The 19046-nt window shown below is 41.2% G+C and overlaps 1 protein-coding gene across 3 annotated transcripts in view; it reads right to left on the bottom strand.

Moving 5' to 3' along the window:
- Positions 1–3496: 3496 nt before the first annotated feature.
- ASB7 (ankyrin repeat and SOCS box containing 7) overlaps positions 3497–19046 on the bottom strand; it is a 50792-nt gene continuing 35242 nt past the window's right edge. For 2 of the 3 annotated variants that reach the window (XM_019460089.2, XM_053888773.1), the window contains exon 6: positions 3497–5157. In XM_019460089.2, coding sequence (XP_019315634.1) covers positions 5018–5157 — 140 coding nt within the window. In that variant the 3' untranslated portion in view covers positions 3497–5017. Of the gene's footprint in view, positions 5158–11533; positions 18257–19046 lie in introns of those variants that run through there. The other variant, XM_019460090.2, reaches the window with a different exon arrangement.

Genomic DNA, 19046 nt, shown 5'->3' with positions numbered 1-19046 from the left:
ACTTCATTACTACTTAGTGTAATGTAAAAGAAGTCACACTTAACTAATGTGAAACAATTTCCTAATTAAAAGGAAACATAAAAAATGTGCTAAGCATGATTTTTAAGATGCCGGAATAAACCAAGATTCAGAACGTATTTATAGTAACCACAAACAATTATATGAATTTTTTTTAAGGTCCTATCTGCAACAGAAGAGAGTAATTCCCTGGAATCTGATCCTTTACCCGTAATGGATCTTCAGAATTGATAAACTGCATGGTTTGTGGATGCGCAATGGAAAACGCAGCACAAGGCACTCTGGGCGTCAGCGAATGAAGGAAACATAAGAGCACATTTCAATACTGAGTGTGACACTCCTTCAGGACAAGAGACCGAGCGCTGGAGCAGCAGCACTAGCTCAGGGTTTCATTCCCACACCGACCATCTCTTACAGGACCTCCCCGCAGATCACCTCAGTCTTTCCAAATGGGATTCAGAATGTTAACTGTCGCTCAGGAATCACAGAGTTCTTCTGGAAGATAAAGAAATACCTATAAAAGGCATCATGATCCCTTAGTAAAGAAATATATTTACAAAAGTTTAAATACTATTTACCAGCAGCGTAAAGAAAAGTCATGAGATCCAGCAGCGCCATACGCCGACTTGACACCTCAGTTATCTAACACTTAAGACATCTCAATGGTAATGACCGAATAACTAATGACCGAATAAAGACCAATTACCTTTGTATCTTAGGAGTCTAGAGCAACTCGGGCCTAAATATCTGGCAGTGGATATTTAAAATCTTTATTGGTATTTAAGCTCATATAAGTTCTAACACGTAAGACGTGTTAAGAGAACACAGTTACATTATGTTACATAAATACAGGCAGCAGATACAAATCCATTTTCTCTCTTCTCTGAAACGCTGCTACATGGGATGTGGAAATATTTTTTTATCAAGTAGATAATCTGTTTTATCAATAGCTAGTAAGCCATTTTTGTAAATTGTCAGCTGAAAAAACAAAACACTACTTACATCATATTGGAAAAGGAATGACCTCAAGATTTCCAAGCAACACAGCTATTTTTCACATCTGAACTCCCCTGCTGATCATTAGGAACGGTTTCAAATGTCCCATTCTTGGCCTTTGGTTGTGCCAAACCCTGGACAAGTCCTCAACAAAGTTAGTTGCAAAATATCGGTTATTTCTGCATCGGGGTGCTCCGTCTCAACTGTCTGCCCTCCCTTTTCCTCAGCACACCGTCACTCACAGTAGTGTGAAGTCTCTCCTGAATCAAACTGTGTTTATATTACATAAAGGAAGTGTGAAATCAGAGTTGTCTTGCTTCTATCTCCTGCAGACTAATCAACTACCTCCAATTCATCATTCTGTTCTGTGCTTAGAAACAATGTGGTCCGAACTCTGTGCTCAGTCAAGGTGTGGCAGGCATGAGGCAGAGGTGAATTGGGCCCAAAAGGGCTTGGTGCTCAATCAACACTCTTTTGTGGTGGTACATGCAGAACACGGCAAAATAAGTGATTGGGGGAGGGGGCAAGAACTGCCTTCTCTGATCTAAACTGATGCTGTTTTCTGGATCACGCTCTCCATGCAGTTCCCAATGATCTAAAATGCCGACGAATGAAAGACAGATCTTCGTTTCTTTTCACCGAACAGCCTAGAATATGAAAAAGCTAAGGTAGACTAGAAATAAAACACAATTCCGAAAGGGTTTTAAACCAGATTTAAGTTTTTTTTTTTTTAATTCAAATTGACCCAAAGCAAAACTTACATTACAAAGGAAGAACAAAATACATTATGATATAACACTAGGAGTTACATGAAAGCTAAATTTGTGGGCAAAGGGCCTCATCCCAATCACATTCTGGGCTACTGAGCAAACCTGCAGGGAAGTTAGAATCTGTTTGCATACGGTCCACTCTGGTAATGAAACTATACATTCTTGTCTCTTAGGGTGTGCGTCTGACAAATCACTCTAGACTCCTCAGGCTCCAGATGTGGACTCTTTCTCCTGCCAGAACACTGAATTCTCTAGCGGAAATGCTGTTCCAAGCATGACTGATAATGAATTAAAAAAAACAAAACAGTCAAGTCCTCCAAACTAACAAGCGTGGATTATTCTGTAGTAAATAGTTTAGAAATATGGGAATTAAATAACCTAAAAAACACTCTTAACTCTGCTGTACATTTATAAACACAAATATTTACACACAAAAAAAATCTGTTTTCAAAAGATGAGGTTGGCAGTTCATTAATGATCATAATCTTTTATGAGTTGGTTTCTTTGGTGTACTTGCCAAATATATTTTTATAAAGGTTTAAGAATAGGTTTAAACAATAAATTCCAAAAGGAACATAGAAGGCTCAGTTACAAATTTGATAATGTTTGGAACACTGTGGTGAAGATTCAGGAAAAACCAATCAGTTGATCTTCTGAAAATACTTGTTCTCTCTACTCATGACGTGACCACAGAATGCATCCCTGCCAATTAAATTCAAATGCGGACCTGCACGATCGTCCCTGTATTCTACCGGTTACCACCTTTGAGACTGAAGTTTTAGTTGTGGTTGAATAGGGTATGTGATTGGGATTTCACTAACAAAACCAAAACATTCTCTTTAAGCTTCCAGGTAAATCAAACTTCAAACAATAAACAATGGAATTATCCACTTCTTCGTTAAATAGAAATTTCAATTCCAGGAAGAGCTCTCATAATTTTTTTCCGAAGTTGCAGCAGCAATACAGAACAAAGAATTTACCTTAATCTGATCTTCTTACTTGGAATTCCCTGACTCAAACTCAGTGGCTAACTTAGTTTGGAAACCTCCAAATGGCTGGGGAAAGAAATCATTTTAATCTACCTGAATAAATGAATACACACGTTTGAGGAAAGAAGCCCTGTGTGACGGTAATGTTAATATTCCTGCTCAGAGTGCAGGGTCCCAGGCGCCCTCCCAGCTCCTCGCCTCCCTAAAGGCCTGGGCTTTGAGGGGGAAGTAACACTCAATTCATTTCTGGCCATGCCATGCCCCTGATGCTGCAAGTATGTCTCAGTTCTGACTTGGGCACTGGTTAAAAGAATGAGAACACAGTTCACTTCCAAAAGGGACTCTCTCTCTTGGAAGATGGAGATGACCCATTTCTATCCATCAAGTTCCAGTTAGTTTTGGAATGGTTATAAAACTGGCCACGTTCTCACTGGCTCCCCGCAAAAGAGTCCATGTATCCCATCAGCAATCCCCAAATCATTGTTTCCAAAGCTGCCCGTTCTTGTTCTTCATAAACCTATGCAATGCCTACAGCAGATCAGATACTCCAACACCAAAGCTACTCCGCATCCAAGAGAACAGACTTTGTGCTTGAGAAAATGGCGCTGCTGGCTCTCTAAAAAATGTAAAGCCAGAGTAGATTCTTAATTCTGCTTGCACTTTCCAGATGAAAACGTTTTATACTGAATGACTTAAAACTAGAAATTCAGACGAGAGAAGCCCTTCATCTTGTAAACTTCTGATAACAAATTTATTACTAGTGTGTAAATATTTTGAAATTTCCCAAAGCACTAAGAACAATACTGGGATATTTGAAAAGGTTCTTCTGAAACCAATACGATGACAAATCAAGCACAGAACACATTTCTAAGGGCATCATCATAGATCCCTAATGCTTCTGGAACCTTTCCCGTTGGTACACATTATCATAACCATGTTTACACTGCAAACGTATGCCCAATCAACCCAGAAAATAAAACGACCGTCCAGAAGAGTTTCACTGTGCATAACCTTAAAATGAATAGGAAATGTTTAATTAGCATAACAGGAATTAACCAGACTTACAACTGCGCACCCATTCGAAACTGTACCCTTTAGAAATCGTTTTTTAAACTGGGAAGAGGAAAAAAAAAGAACAGAAAAAAAGAAAACACCATGAAACCACCCCGAATTATTGAACCGTTAAAGCCAAATGGTTTGACAATATTTTGGGCTATTTTTAGGGAAGACTCTACCACCAGGATATGAAATTTTCTGCTTAAAGTGAACGACAAAGCTTACAATGGAAATTGCAACTGACACACTATGGTTCTGCAATTAAAATTAAAAGTAGCGGTTCCTGTCCTTGTGGGCATGTTGGAGCCGGTTGTGGAATGAGAAACATCAAGTGAAATAATGGATAAAATACACCAGAAAGAGTATTGCACGGAGGCACTGTTTTAAAAACAGAACACACTGGCTTTATAAAGTTATCTTCTTTTTCCATTAATTTTTTTTTTTTTAAAGCACGATTCAACTAGAGACAGAAGTTGAGTTCCAATGTCTCCGGGTAGTGTACTACAGTTGTTAAAAAAATAAGTTAAAAAATAAGAGCACACCAACAGGAAAGCAGAGGTACTGGATTTATGTCATCCGAAAGCTACATTAATTAGGAAAGGAACAGTTTGAAACCGCCAATTTGTACTCATTAAAAATGAATGAGGTGACAGCATTACTTTAAAAATTTCTTCGGGCATTTTCCAGTAGAACCCAGGATCCCCCCCACCCCCCCACCCCGGGTGGAGCTGTGCCTCCAAACCTTAACAAGTGCTCTGCCGGTTCATACCGTCGTGCGCGCCCACGAAACCATAAATTTGGAAAGGGTAAATTCTCCACTTCAGCCCTGCTTGTGTCATTTTGGAAAAACAAGTTTTGTAAATGCAATATTGTATAGAAAGCTTGGACCTCTTAAACTTGGACCAAGAAACCAAATTAAGACCTTCAAGCATGTGGGATGTGTGTGTGTGTGTGGGGATGTGTGTGTGTTTGTGTGTGTGTGTGTGTGTTTATATATATATATATAAAAAAAATCCCTCCCCTACCATGAAAACCAACCAAACAAACAAACAAAAAACCTAAAGGTGTATACCTGCTTTCTGACTTCACAGCAAATCAGAAATTGCATAGGATATACTTTGTGCAAGGCAAAAAGCCTTTTAAGTATCTGGAATATAACTCCTAATCTTGCTCACAGTTCTGTGTACATCAGATATCGTCAAATTTGTGTTTTAAGTAGTCTTTCATGACCTTGGCAATTGGTAGTTCGTCAAGTAGCTTTAGGTTTTGAAGGCCTATACATTGTCGAATTTTAATTCGGCACAGGTCCTGTAAGTTTCTGGGCTGTCCTAAAAAGACAGAAAAAAAGAAACTGTTACAAAGCTACAAAGTACAGTATTTAAGGCAGGCTTTTCAGTTCTGAAAACAACTGTTTATTTCAGAGGGATGCGCCCCTCTGTGGACTTCACATGCAAAGGATCAGACAGACTCTTACTGAGAGGACACATCCCGGGTACCTTTGTGGGAGGTCTTATTTGATGCTTTTCACAACCTTGGGAGGATGGATATTTTCATCTCCATGTTACAAATATAAGGACTCAAAGTCTTAAGGATGGGAGTAAACTGCTCAATGTCAGATGACCACCAAAGGCTTTTCAGCAGAGACTAAAAACAGTTCTTTTGATTCTAAGGCTGGTATTCTTTCCATTACAAATCAGAATGCTGGTTTTCATCCTGGGATGCCTCTAATATGCTGAGTGAGTCCGTATGAACAAATCATCCCTCTGGGCGAAAGTTCCTCCATCTGAAAAGTAAGGGGGCTGAATGAAATGCTGTCTAATGTGGCCCCTCCTTCCAGCTCACCATCCAGGACACTGGAGCCTAGACATAGCACGATCTCCGGGGAGCTTTCTCAAACAACATCTGCGCACCTGCTCGCCAGGATTCCGGACGCGGCACACCTTGGCTGTGGGCATGAGGGCCTGGACTGCGAGGGCAGGGAGGCAGGCGGAGAAAGCACTCCACACTATTCTGAAGCTGTGTGTCTTCAAAACCTCACACCCTGGCCATGTGCCAATGAAAACCGCTGCTGCCACTCAAAAGAAAAATTACAAAATCCAGTTTCTTTCGCTTTGGAACACTGTATTTTACCAAAACGACTTAGATGACCACAAACACGGGCAAGAATTCGAAGCAGCAGTGCCTCAGTCGTGTTTGGATTCACATAAATTCTGCTTCCATATTAAATGGGAATAATAACAAAAGCTAACATGCCAAACGCTTACTCCGGGCCACATACTCTTCTAAGCTCTTGACATACCCTAACTCGTTTCATCCTTTTATGAGGGAAGTACTTTGATCATCATCCCCATTTTACAGACTCCTTGCGTCTCAGAGAGATTAAGTAATATGCTCAAAGTCAGGTAGAATGCCATACTTCAGCGGTTCTCACAACTTATTGGTCTCAAAACCTCTTGGCATTTAAAAAATTTATCAAGGACCCAAAAGAACTTCCATCTATGTGGGTTGTATCTATCAATAATTAGGAGGTAAAGCAAATTTTAGAAATACGTATTCATTAAAAAAAGATAAAAGTAAGCTCATTACACGTTGCCATAAATAACACTGGCACAAAAATAACAATGTTTAGAAAAACAATACGAAGAATGACATTCTTTCACATTTTTGCAAAGTTCTTAACAGGCTGGCTTAATAGATGATAGTGGAGTTCTCATATATGCTTCTACATTCAATCTGCTGTGCTAAATTCACATCATCTCGTCTCTGGAAAAGTCCACCTACACTCATGAAAGAAGGAACATGAAAAAGGCAGGTAATGTCTCAGTATTCTGAAAACTGTTCTGACCTCAGATGGGAAAGGGGTCTTGTGGAGCTCCAGGGGTCCCCAGGCCCTACATGGGAAACCACTGCTATCCTTAGTACTTCATACCCCCTACTTGAACTGTCCTTGTTTGTAGCAATCGCCATTATTCAAAATTAAGTAATTCTCCATAAATGAAAAGGGCTCCTTAAACTGCTCTGTAAAGCCTGTATGAACATGTGCTTTCCAAGAGTTACTTAAGACATGGTGTCTTGACAGAATCGCAGAAGCTACTGCTTTCCTGGAAATGCCTGTAAAACAGGTGCATGGGTATCTACGGATATCTGCCCTGGGATCTATGTGAGGCTGTGACACATACACACTCACGTGTCTCTCGCCAAGATTTGTCTTCTCCATTGTCCAAATCTTTGCTAAAAAAGCACTTCATTAGGATTGACAAAGTCAGGTTCCCCATCAGATACTCTAGAGCTCTCTTCTACTACAGCACTTAATAAGGTTATGATTTTACATTTATTTGGTGACTATCTATTAATGCCCACTTTCCTCACTATGTCAAGTGTTCCATGAGGGCAAGACCACTTCTGGCTGCCAAGGAAGCCCAGTGCCTGACACAATACTCAATAAATACTAGTTGAATGAATAAATACTTAACAGGCTTGTCCATAAGGGATAAACCAGCCAACTTATTGCAAAACCCACCCATGTCAACAGCAAATCATTTTCTAACCTGTTTTGAATTATTTTTCACCACCCTTCATGGGCTACCATTAGGAAGGGAATAAATTATCATTGTCATTTTTCAATAAATGCTTACAGTATTTGATCTGCAAATGCAAACCAGAATAGGAGTTAGATATGAACCTTCTTTTTTTTCAAAACAAAGAATCTGATTTTCCTAATAGATGGCAGGTTCTTTTCAAACGGAACATTAATAAAAGGAATAAGCTCAATGTATTCAGGCAAAAAAAGCAGGTGAGGACAAAGTTAACATGTATGAGTATACATGCGCACTTAAATGAAAACATATCATCCAACAAAGTAGAAAAACTATGTTACTGGAATTTGCTTAGCTAAGGAAAAAAGAAGGGATTGAGACAAAGGAATATTATGTATGGGGATCTTCTGATAGTCCTGTTTTGTGGGAGACCATGCTTTCCAAAAGTAACTACACCTTCGCCTATGCCTCATGCTCTTTTTGTACAGACTGAGAACTACCACCATTAAGGTGCCCTTTCCTTGAAACTATGGCAGAAGTGATGTTATGTGACTGCTATGGCTAAGTCATAGAAGGGGACACGCTTTCACCTGGCCCTTGGGACATTCACTCTGCGAACACAGCTACCCCCATGCCACGAAGAAGTCCAAGCAGTCTATAAAAAGGAACTGAGGTCACTCACTGCCCAACAGCCCTGGCTGAGCTCCCAACTGCCAGCACCAAACTGCCAGCCATTGGAGTGAACCATTTTGAAAGTGGAGAGGACCCAGTCAAGTGACTCCAGATGGAACAGAGAAGCAAAATAATCCACCATTACTGTGTGAAGGCACTAAAATTTGTAGCATTCGATAACTGAGATCCTGGGACCCGGAAGCAGGGTGTTGCCATTAAAAAAAAAAAAATCTAAAATATGTGGCTCTATCAGTGGGACCAGGTGGTAGGGAAGGGCTCTGAGGAGGCTGTTAGGGCTTAAAAGAATGTTTCAAATGTTACTAGAAGCTGGAGGAAAGGAGAATCTTTCATTAGTGGCAGAAAGTTTGGCAACACTGTCCCCTGCTGTAACGTGGAATGTAGTAAATGCCCTAATGACCTGGTTAAGAAGATTCCGCAGCCAGAATACTGGCTCTCCTCATTGTCTATTATAAAATGCAAGAAGGCAAAGATAAGCTAGCAACTTTAATCCAAGGGATGCAGCTACAGAAATACTATCATCCTCAGAAGGTATCTCCACATGGGCCTTTCCCAGGGAGAGATGTACTTTCTATGTCTAAATATCAGATAGTTTTACTCAATTTGCTACTGATTTTCCTTCTCCTTAAGCAGTTTGTTGTGCTGTGGCAATCTTTGCCTATCTTGGGACAATCTGATTTTTTAGAAATTTCTTGACCATGTATAATCCCTGTCTGCAGAATGGCCTTTAATGGGAGAGGCTTATCTTGGTGGTTAAAAGCACCCACCCTGGAGCAAGATGGCCCAGGTCTGAGTCCTGGCCCCACCACTTTCAATCTGTGTGGTTCTAGGCAAGCTACTCAGCCGCCTGCTTCAGATTCTTCATCCATGAACCAAGGATAGTAACACCTACATCACAGGCTTTCTACCAGCATAAAAAGTAAATTTTGCTAACATGCTTATGGCACAGTAAGAGCTATTTAAGTATTCGGTAAATAAATATTAAAATGGTAATTTGTAAATACTTGTAAGGATAACGTCTACTTCTCCTTCCCAGAAAAGAAGAGGACTCTTCTTGGAAGCTGAGGTCTCCATCTTCCTGGTGTTAAGATAGTGAGACACCTAGCTGACACCATGGGAGCAACTGGTAATCCATTATGGGGAAAAGACCCTGGGCAAAATGACGGAAATGGCACTCTGGAAATCACTGCATGACTCGAGTCAAGCAGAGGTGTAAGAGCTTTGTGTAAACAGCTGTGCAGTGACGACAGGAGAGATGTCCTTCTACAACGGTGCCACAAATACACAAATACAGATCTGAACTAATCTTGCCATGAAAAGCAGGCTAAATAGTAAGGAGTGGTAAGAACTCCTTGTTGTAATTACTGCTATTTCCAAGACTAAGGAGCTATCTTTTCAGGAGTATCATTTTAGGAATGGAAGGTCATGATGGAAAAAGAAGTACTTATTTTGTTGTCAATACATCACTCAAAAGTACTTACGGAGCACCTACTATGTACTCAAAAATGCACCACCCAAGGATTAAAGGGGTGAGGGGAGAGGAGGCAGCAGTGGCAGAGGAGAAGAAGGCAGAGGAAGAGAATAAAGAGAACGAAACCAAAAACAAAAACCCTCAATACGCACGTGCACAGTGTTTATTAGGTGTCTCAGAAAATTATTCCTACCCTACTAAATAACAACTGCCTTGTCCAAGGGATTGTAACAGGGGAGACCTGGGGGAGGGGGTGGAAATCTCACAAAAGAGTATAATTTAAGGAATCATAAACACTTGGGGAGATGCAGAAACACTATAAGGTGTTCACACTAACAAACTACAATGGAATTGCATAACAGTTCAAAGGGTTATTAGTCTTTCCATTTGGTAAAGAAGCCCATCATTAGTAATAATTGGGCTGGTCTAAAGTAGGAAATCAGCTTTTGAAGGATCTGGTCTAGGATAAATTACAAAACCAGGCAGCAGCATAATTTAGAAAATTAAATGTCCTAAACCACCTCCTTTTGATATCACCATTACCATATTTATGATAGGATAGGCAAAACATTTTTGTATAAGCTAAGTAAAGAAAATGAAAGCACAACAAAGGTCCCAGTCTTCTTTGGGAGAAAGGGAGAAGAGGCTGGACATTTCAGAGGGGAGGGTGGAAAGAAACACAAGGAAAGACTGAGCCTCCTCTGGACTGCTTTATACAATCCAGCTTGTCCCTTCAAGCACCTCCCCACCTCAGGTCAGCATCTGGAATGGTCTCCCAATTCTTCTGTTTTACTTCAGCTTCCCATTTTAAAATCCTACCATAAACATGTTTTATTCCTTTGCTCTTCTCTCTGAATTCCTTTCACAGGGACTCAGTATGAAATGTGTTCAACACGGGCAGCTGGGTGGCTCAATCGGTTAAGCGTCCGACTTTGGTTCAGGTCATGATCTCACAGTTCATGAGTTCGAGCCCTGGGTCAGGCTCTGTGCTGACAGTTCAGAGCCTAGAGCCTTCTTCTGATTCTGTGTATCCCTCTCGCTCTGCCCCTCCCCTGCTCGCACCTTCTCTCTCTCTCTCTCTCTCTCAAAATAAATAAACATTAAAAAATATTAAAAAAAAAAAAAGAAATGCGTTCAACAAATCTTACTTCATAGGACAATGGCAATTCCTACCTTGCCTTAAAATAAAAATCATGGTATTGTAAAATAATTTAAGCCTTAGAATCCAAATATATACAATATCAGCCTTGATGACATCTGTCCATTGGTTACATTTTTTTCCACAGGCTAAGTGAGCTTTGACCTATATTCTTCATTTGCACCAAACAAAATATTGCTTCCTAACAAGTGACAAATCTCTAGAAGCCTACGTTAAAAAGCAGAGTGCAATATAGGGGCACCTAGGTGGTTCAGTCGGTTAAGTAACTCTTGATTTTGGCTTAGGTCATGACCTTAGAATTTGTGAGTTCAAGCATTGGGCCTGCAGTGGGCTCTGGGCTGACAGTGTGGATCCGCTTGGGGTTCTCTCTCTCCCTCCCCTGGCTCATGCACACATGTGCACAAACTCTCTTTCTCAAAATAAATAAGTATTTTTAAAAAATTCAGAAAGCAAAATTAGTATCATGAAAAAAAGTCAGAATAAGGTAATACTTTCTATATCAAAGAACCTTAAAATGTAGGATAAGTTGATTTAGAACTGTGTACTATTTATTTCTAAAAGTGATTTTAGTAATTGGTACTGAAAAGCCTATCAAGACTACAATGTCGATGTCTGGCAAATTCCCAACTTCTTTGGGAAAAAAAAATCAATAATCAAAAATCACCTTAGGTAAAATGTGTTACATAAATGATTTCTCCAAAGAGTTATACTAGGTAACACTGTTTTGATATCATCCTACCAAAAAAAAAAAAAAAAAAAAAAAATCAAAGAAATTGATTAAAGAAGCATTTGAAAGAAACACAGGAATAAGGGCACCTGATATAAAGGTGTTGTTTTATGTGATCATCTGCTGACATGCCTGTCGTTCCATTAGATTTAGCAGAGAACACCACAGCCTAAAATTTTCTTAAAATTAAAAAAAAAAAGTCATGACCTGTATTCTTACTTTTTAAAGTTCGAAACTGTTTTGGAACTTTAACTTTGCAGCTAAAACATAGTGTTTGACTATTTAAATAAAAACACACTTCAGATTACTGCAGTGTTTATAAAACAGTGTTCTTAAATTTTTTTTTAATGTTTGTTTATTTTTGAGAGAGAGATTGACAGAGTGGGAGTGGAGGAGGGGCAGAGAAAGAGGGAGACACAGAATCCCAAACTGGCTCCGAGCTGTCAGCCCAGAGCCTGACACCCGGCTTGAACCCACGAACCATGAAATCATGACCTGAGCTGAAGTCGGACACTCAACTGACTGAGCCATCCAGGCATCCCTAAAACAGTGTTTTTAAACACCTGTGATGCTGTTCTAGAAAATAACAAGCTTACGTACTTGACAGATTTAAGTCTCCACCAAAACAGTTTACCCAATTCATTTCCCTTCTACCTAATCTTTTTTTCAGAAATATAAGCCATTTAATTTCTTAAATTATACAATTTGAAATACAACCCAGTCCTATCTTTTACGCACCACTGAAGCATACTGAGTGGTTGCTTCAGGTCTATGAACAGCATCTACTGGAAACCCAGATCGCTGCATCAACTTGGACTCCTTAGGACAGTAAACACAAACCCAAATAGCATATTCTTTGCCGTAAGAAAAAATCTATACCAGAGCTTGCCACAGGAATAAAAGATGCTGTGTAATTTGTTCAGCTGTTTAGTGAACAAAATTAAATGGTTAATTTACTGGACTTCTTGCGCCTTGGATATGCTGCTCTCTAGAAGTGGGATCTAGAATCCAGGGTACTTACTAATCCTCCAAATTAATCTGAATAATGAATCTGTTTGCCCTCATGCATCTGATAGAACCACAATTTTACAGACACACTTCAGCAAACACTGATCTCCAGAGATCCTAAATTGTAAATATGCTGGCATAGGGCAAGTCGTAATTTAAAGCATTTCATTTTATCCAGGCGTTGTTTTATGTGATCATAGAGAAAGAGAAACTGTAACTGCAAAGAGAAATATATCAGAGATTTCACCAAATTTGAAAACACTAGGCTAACAAGGTGTCCTTAAAAATTTGAATAGAGAGGTTATACATCATTAGGTCTCAAAGTTTTTAAGTTTTATGGCCTTTATGCACTCTTAAAATTGGAGGAACTCAAAGAATTTTTGTTGTGTGGGTTACATCTATCAGTATTTGCCACACTTAGAAAGGAAGATTGAGAAATTTAAAACGTATTCATTGATTCATTTAAAAATAACAGTAATATGGGGTGGGGGGCGCCTGGCTGGCTCAGTCAGTGGAACTTGTGACTCTGGATCTCAGGGTTTTGACTTCAAGCCCCACGTTGCATGTAGAGATTACTTAAAAAATAAAATCTTAAAAAAATACAACAAAATAAATAAAATAAAAATAACAGTAATATAAATTCATCATCACTTGAAGTAAATTTTTGTGGGGAAAAAGAAGGGGCTTTCTAAGATAAAAAAGGTTTCACGAGAAGAGTGGCACTGTTTTACATGTTTTTGCAAATTATTTCTTAAAGTCTGGCTTTATAGAAGACAGCTGGATTCAGAGATCTGCTCCTGCATTCTATTGTGATATGCTGTCTTGATTGAAGTAAGTGAAGAACACCCAGCCTCACATAACTGGAAAGGGAAGGAATATTTTCACAGCCTTTTAAGATAATCATCATCTTTGATACTTCACCAAAACTCGACAAGTGTTATTTTTTTAAAGGTTAGTTGCAATAGGAAATCTGAAACAAAATCAATGAACCTTTTGTACTCTTTCACATTAAAATCCATTGGTCCATCTTGCCCTTTGAACAGTTCACTACTTTATGAGATCTTCCAAATGCTGGCCAATTTCATTATACGGTATCAAAAAATCACTTTTGTTAGTATCGCTGCTGATCTCAAAAGAGTCTTTACGTATTGGGAACGTACCAAAGTCACAGTAGCAAACACAAGCTTTTCAAAATTCTAATTTTCACTTGAAAGCTCAGATTTTATGGCTTGCCATAAATACTGTCAGTTGTTTCCCTTAGGGTGACAAGGAAATGTCTGCCAAATATCCAAGGTGAAATGGCTATAAGTGTGGCTGTCAGTCGCCCTTCCAGGTAAAAATGGGTGTTCCACACACACAAAAGCTGCTGGTGCAGCTCAAACAACTCAAAGGAGTGCGTTTCCTCAGTTCAATCACAGCACTCTGCAACTCAGTAAGAATACTTTCCATCTCCATTCCACAGAATATTAAAAGGCACACACGCAGAGGGATCAGATTTAATGGGATTAATTTTGCTGCTTCGTCAAAGACATCCCTAAATGGAACTGGAATCTTCTTTAGTGAGATTGCCCGGCGGTGAAGAGCACCAGGACTGCTGGTACCCTTGGGGGCCATGGCCTGAGGAGCCAGCAGGTTCACCTACTGTTGCATTCACACCCAGTCAAATGTCAGTGCAGTGAAAGAGGCAAATCACATAGCATTGCTAGGAAATCTGTTTTGCCTGCGTGGGCACCTAAAACGGTCTCGAGGACCCCCGGGGAGTCTCCACTGTTGCACATAAATTGTAAAATAAAATCTCAAGCAGCAGGAAACCATCCCCTTTAAGAGTGGTTACTGGCAAGAATTTTAAGAAGGGAGAGACCCCAGAGACTATGGTCTCATCCCCCCATGGTTCAGAGGTGGGGCACTGAGAACCAGGGGGAGTGGGGAGGCCCAGCGGCTTGCCCAAGTGTTTTTAGGCAAGTCAGACACAGGGTCAAGAACCCATTAGCCCCTCTCTCCACCATTAGATACACCTAATTTAATAGCACCTCTGACACAGGCAGAGCTGTGTCTTCAGAATGGTAAATGGGAGAGATGTGCCTCTCAATTCCACTGGGCAAATCACCACTCAGCCCAAATGACCACGGATAGGATAGTTTTCACATTGTAAGTAAAAATGATAAAACTAATGAACAGACTTCCAGTTTCAGCTCCCAAACATGTCAAGAGCTTGGAAGTTATCACTCCCATCCTCATAAGAAGGAAAAGCTGAACAAGCTCAAAATCAATGACTTCCCTTGGACCAGCCCACCCGTGAACAGACCTCCCAGGGCAAACGTCCATCACAGAATCAGGAGAGAGGAACAAATCCAGAGAGTCACTGTGGAGATGTGTGTGCCTGGTGCAGAAGACGTCAGAGCCCTGAACTGGCAGAAACACTTAAATGATAATTTTGATGAATTACCTGAGGCTGTGTGTGGACTGGCCTGACAGGGAGAGCCCCCACCTGTTCTCTCAGTTTTACTCTCAGGAGCCCCACCAGGTTCTCACAGTGAATAGCTGATAAAAACCCCTTTGTGGTTCTAGCAAGGGAGGGCAAGAATAACCATATGACCTATGCCCAGAACCTTCTCCATAACAAAGGCCTGTTCTCTACAAGGAAAGACATTACCAGAGTCTTATCCCACCTGGAGAAAGAACATTTCTCTGACTTCAGCCCCCAACAGGCTTTCGGTCTCACCAAGGGGTGTAAGTGTTGAGGAGGAGAAAGATGCGGGGGCGTGAGGGGGCAAACTAAGAAACGCTTATGAAGGCCACAGCCCAGGGACACAGGCCCCTGGATACACTGAGATCTTCATCTGTAGACTGTGGACTGCTAGCCTCCCCACACCCTGCCTCCACAGCAACAGGGGTCCAGTGTGAGGACAGTGGACTACAGGTGCATGTGAAAGAGCCGCGAGACGCCAACACTTCCGAGAAGCCCAAAGTCAAGAGGGGAGACAAAAGCAAGGACGCAGGAGTTTGAAGCCTCCGGCACCTACAGCCTTGGCAGACACAGCACACAGCCCAGCTCCTCACCAGGTTAACACAGAACCTGACATTTAAAGGCCTATTTACCTCAGTTCCTGTTACCTGATCCATCATGCCTGGCTTCAATAAAAAATTACAAGACAGGCTAAAAGGCAAGAAAAAACAACAGTCGGAAGAGACAAAGCCAAGCATCAGAGCAGACTCAGCTATGACACAGATGCTGGAATTATCAGACAGGCAATTTAACTATGATTGCTCTTTTAAAACTAACGAAAATATTTGATGGTGGTGGTAAAATCTTGCCTCTCTAATGCCTTAATGAAATAGCAGCTCTGCAGAGGTAGATTCCACACAGTAAGTATAGACGTGGATGTCACTGGCAAAGTAAGGAATGGGTGACGAGCGCAACCTCTCCAATAGCTCTTGACCTTGCTGCTTGCACAAGTCTTTGATTCCACTTTGCCTTCGGAACATTTCCTTCTTGTGCAGAAAGGGTAAGCCTTACAATTGAAGGATTTCCTCGGCAGGCAGCACAACACGGCACCCGTTCTTCAAACAGTCCAGCCTATCAGACATGGAGGCAGCGTCCTCTCAGGGGGCGCTCTCCAGCAGGGAGTCATCTTGTTCAAGTGGCGCTCTCCAGCAGGGAGCCATCTTGTTTACTGCCCTCTCTACTCTGACTTGACTCTGTTCTCTAAAACCTTCTTCCAATTTCCACACCCTTGTGCACAAGGAGCTGCAGGTACCAGTTCTGTTCAGTCCTGAGGCCTTCTCCTGCAGAGGTGGCTGGCTGAAGAAAGTCCATGGCGACCACATGTGTGATCTGTGCCTGAGCATGAAGAAGTAGGCTTTCCCCTGAAACTAAGTTCCTCACTACTTCTCTCCGAACAAAATTCCAGGCATGCAGGTAATTAAAATCCCTTTTTGTCCCCCCATAAGTTTAAAAGTTCTTGCTGGTCAATGCCTGAGGTTCAGCTTTCCTGTGGAATTCCTCTCTCTTCAAAGATTTTACATTCCGAATAACTCCTTCATCAGTAGGTATGTTGAGTAGGGAGGGGAATTTACATTATGGCACAGGGAGATGATAAGGGGTAAAAGAGCACTGGATTACAATCGAATAGCTCAGGCTGAGTTTGGTTATTATTTAACCATATCCTCAGGGTAAACTTTACTGATGAAATAGTCTTTATCCACGTTTAATACTGTACCTGTTTTAACATTTTCTTGTGCTTGCCCTTTTTTTATTCATAAATGTTTACTTTCTTTTTTGAATTGGGCAAACATTCCTACAATGTTCTGCTCTTCCCTCAGGCTGGAGAATTTGAGCCCATTTCCATAGACCAGAGCTTCCAGGATCCTCTTTGCTCCGTAATGGTGTTTGACGCTATGTGCAAATTATTCTCCTTTAATTACCTGTGTTCATTTGCATGATCCTGAGAATGAGGTTTTTCCTTAAATTTTGTGCCCTAGGCACCCACACCCCACTTGCCTCACCCGAGCCTTGGCTTTGGTGCAAGGGGCTGTTTAACTCCTCATCCAGGGACTCAGCCCTAAATGGACCTCTCCCTACCAACAAATGGGTGTCTGCTGCAAACTGTCTCCACTACCATTTCTACCTGTGATCAGTCACACCTGCATTGTTCCGTTGTTCACTTTCTCGTTTTTTCTTCCAAGTAAAAGAACTAAAAGAACAGAAACTGGCTTCTCTAAGCTGGAAACATCTTTCCTCCTGCAAAGTGATCCACATTCTTGTTCCAGGGCACAAAGAAGCTGCTCCTTCACTTGACTGGTTTTCTGGAGGAGACCATGTCGAGTTCCAGCCATTCTAGGAAACAGAAGTTTCCGGAAGTCTGGTTGCAGGTAAACAGTACCAGCAGTTCTTCATGGTTTCTGCCTCTACCCACAGTCAACAAGGCACCAGCAGATACTAGTTTATACCTAAGCCACTCGACCTGTTCTGTTTCTATGCGGTTTGTATCAGAGTTTTTATGGCAATTTTTCTAAAAAGCCACAGTAGCTTTTAGATTCCATAGGATTATAACCGTCTTGAGCTCTTCTAACTTAAATAAACTGCTTCTAGTCACAATGGTGCAATGAACAGAAGAGACTTGAATAAAGACCACCAAGTGGCATTTCTGCCATCCTTATACCTCAGGGGTCTCAGATTAGAAGCCAACAGCTCGGTGCCTGGTGCTCAATGGTGTTGTGGAGGCCAGAAGGAGCTTGCAGATTTGACTTAGTGCTCCCTGAACTATCCGACCTTCCTTCACTCTGGCTTTCAAGAGAGCTCAGTAGAGAGCTCCAAAAAGCATCAGTTACAGTTGGTTCTTCTAACAGATAATTACTCACTAGGAAAAGAAAATCCAATAAATGATGCACAGGTCAAGCAGAAATGTTAACTTTGGTTTTGGCAGGAAACATCACTGGAGAGTCAACAAGGAATGGACTATGTTGAGGCACCTGAACACAACGATACTGTAGCCTTCAAAAGGTTGATGGCCCTTCACTTCTGAAAAGCATACCAAGTTTGCTCGGCCACCAACCACCAGTCAACCAGCTGACCCACATTTCCTGAGGGCCTACCAGGTACACAGCTCCACTCTACATGTAGCAGGAGATCTCAAATATGAAGAGGCAACCCCGTAACTCTTTCCATGTGCCCCTAATTTTAAAGGTACCTGTGAGTTTTCTCTGTAACTCAACAGTCTTGCTCCCCAGAAGCACTCTGTGCTGTAACTCAGCAGCTCTGAGGCTGATGGGAAAGGGCAGCGCCCCCCATCCCTCCTTGGGTCTCCATATGCAGACTACAGAAGAGTCCACCGAGCTGAAATTAGGAAGCAAGGGGAGAATAAGAATCTAGGGGATTCGCTCTATTGGAAGCAAGCCAGCCTTTGCTGTTCATCCACTCCCGTTTAATTATTTTATTTAGAAAAGTACACATAGCCATTAAAATGTGCCAGGCACTGTTTTAAGTGCATTATAAATATTAACTCATTTAATCCACATGACAAGCCTGTAAAACAGATATAATTATCCTAATGCTAACAAGAGGACACTGGGGCACAGAGCAGTTGGGTAACCTGCCCAAGCTGACACGTGGCAGAGTCAGGGCTTGAGCTTGGGCCGCCTAGCTCTAGTTGATGCTGTTAACTGCCGAGTGAGGTATTTAACAAAAGGAGCTGAGGCATTTATGTATATAATATGCCTTCCCGAAGGCAGTCATGCTAATAAAACCAGGAGTCTCTAGTGAGAAGTTAAGACAAAAATGACAGCAAGAACACAAAGATAATTCAGAATGTATAAAGAATAAAAGATACTTCACAGGCTATTTACCATGACAGAATCCTAAGCTCAAGTTCAAGAGTAATCTTCTCTCTCATAACACCAATACCTCTCCCAGTCTATGTATGGAGACTGCTAGAAAATTTGCTGAAAAGAATCAGCACTTGAAATTTCACAGCAAACTTTTCAGAAAATGTGGCCTGGATCTGAAGAGTCAGAGTAAACTGGTGAGGAACCAACATACACAACATCTCCCATCTCTCCAGAGGTCCCGTGCCTAGAAAGCTCTCAGCAAGGGACCACCTACCAATCAGCCCAAAACACCTCTCCCA

The sequence above is a fragment of the Panthera pardus genome, unplaced genomic scaffold (assembly GCF_024362965.1).
Source record: "Panthera pardus isolate Hobbes unplaced genomic scaffold, ASM2436296v1 HiC_scaffold_24, whole genome shotgun sequence".
NCBI classification, from domain to species: domain Eukaryota; kingdom Metazoa; phylum Chordata; class Mammalia; order Carnivora; family Felidae; genus Panthera; species Panthera pardus.
This window is presented reverse-complemented; position numbering and strand designations above follow the sequence as displayed.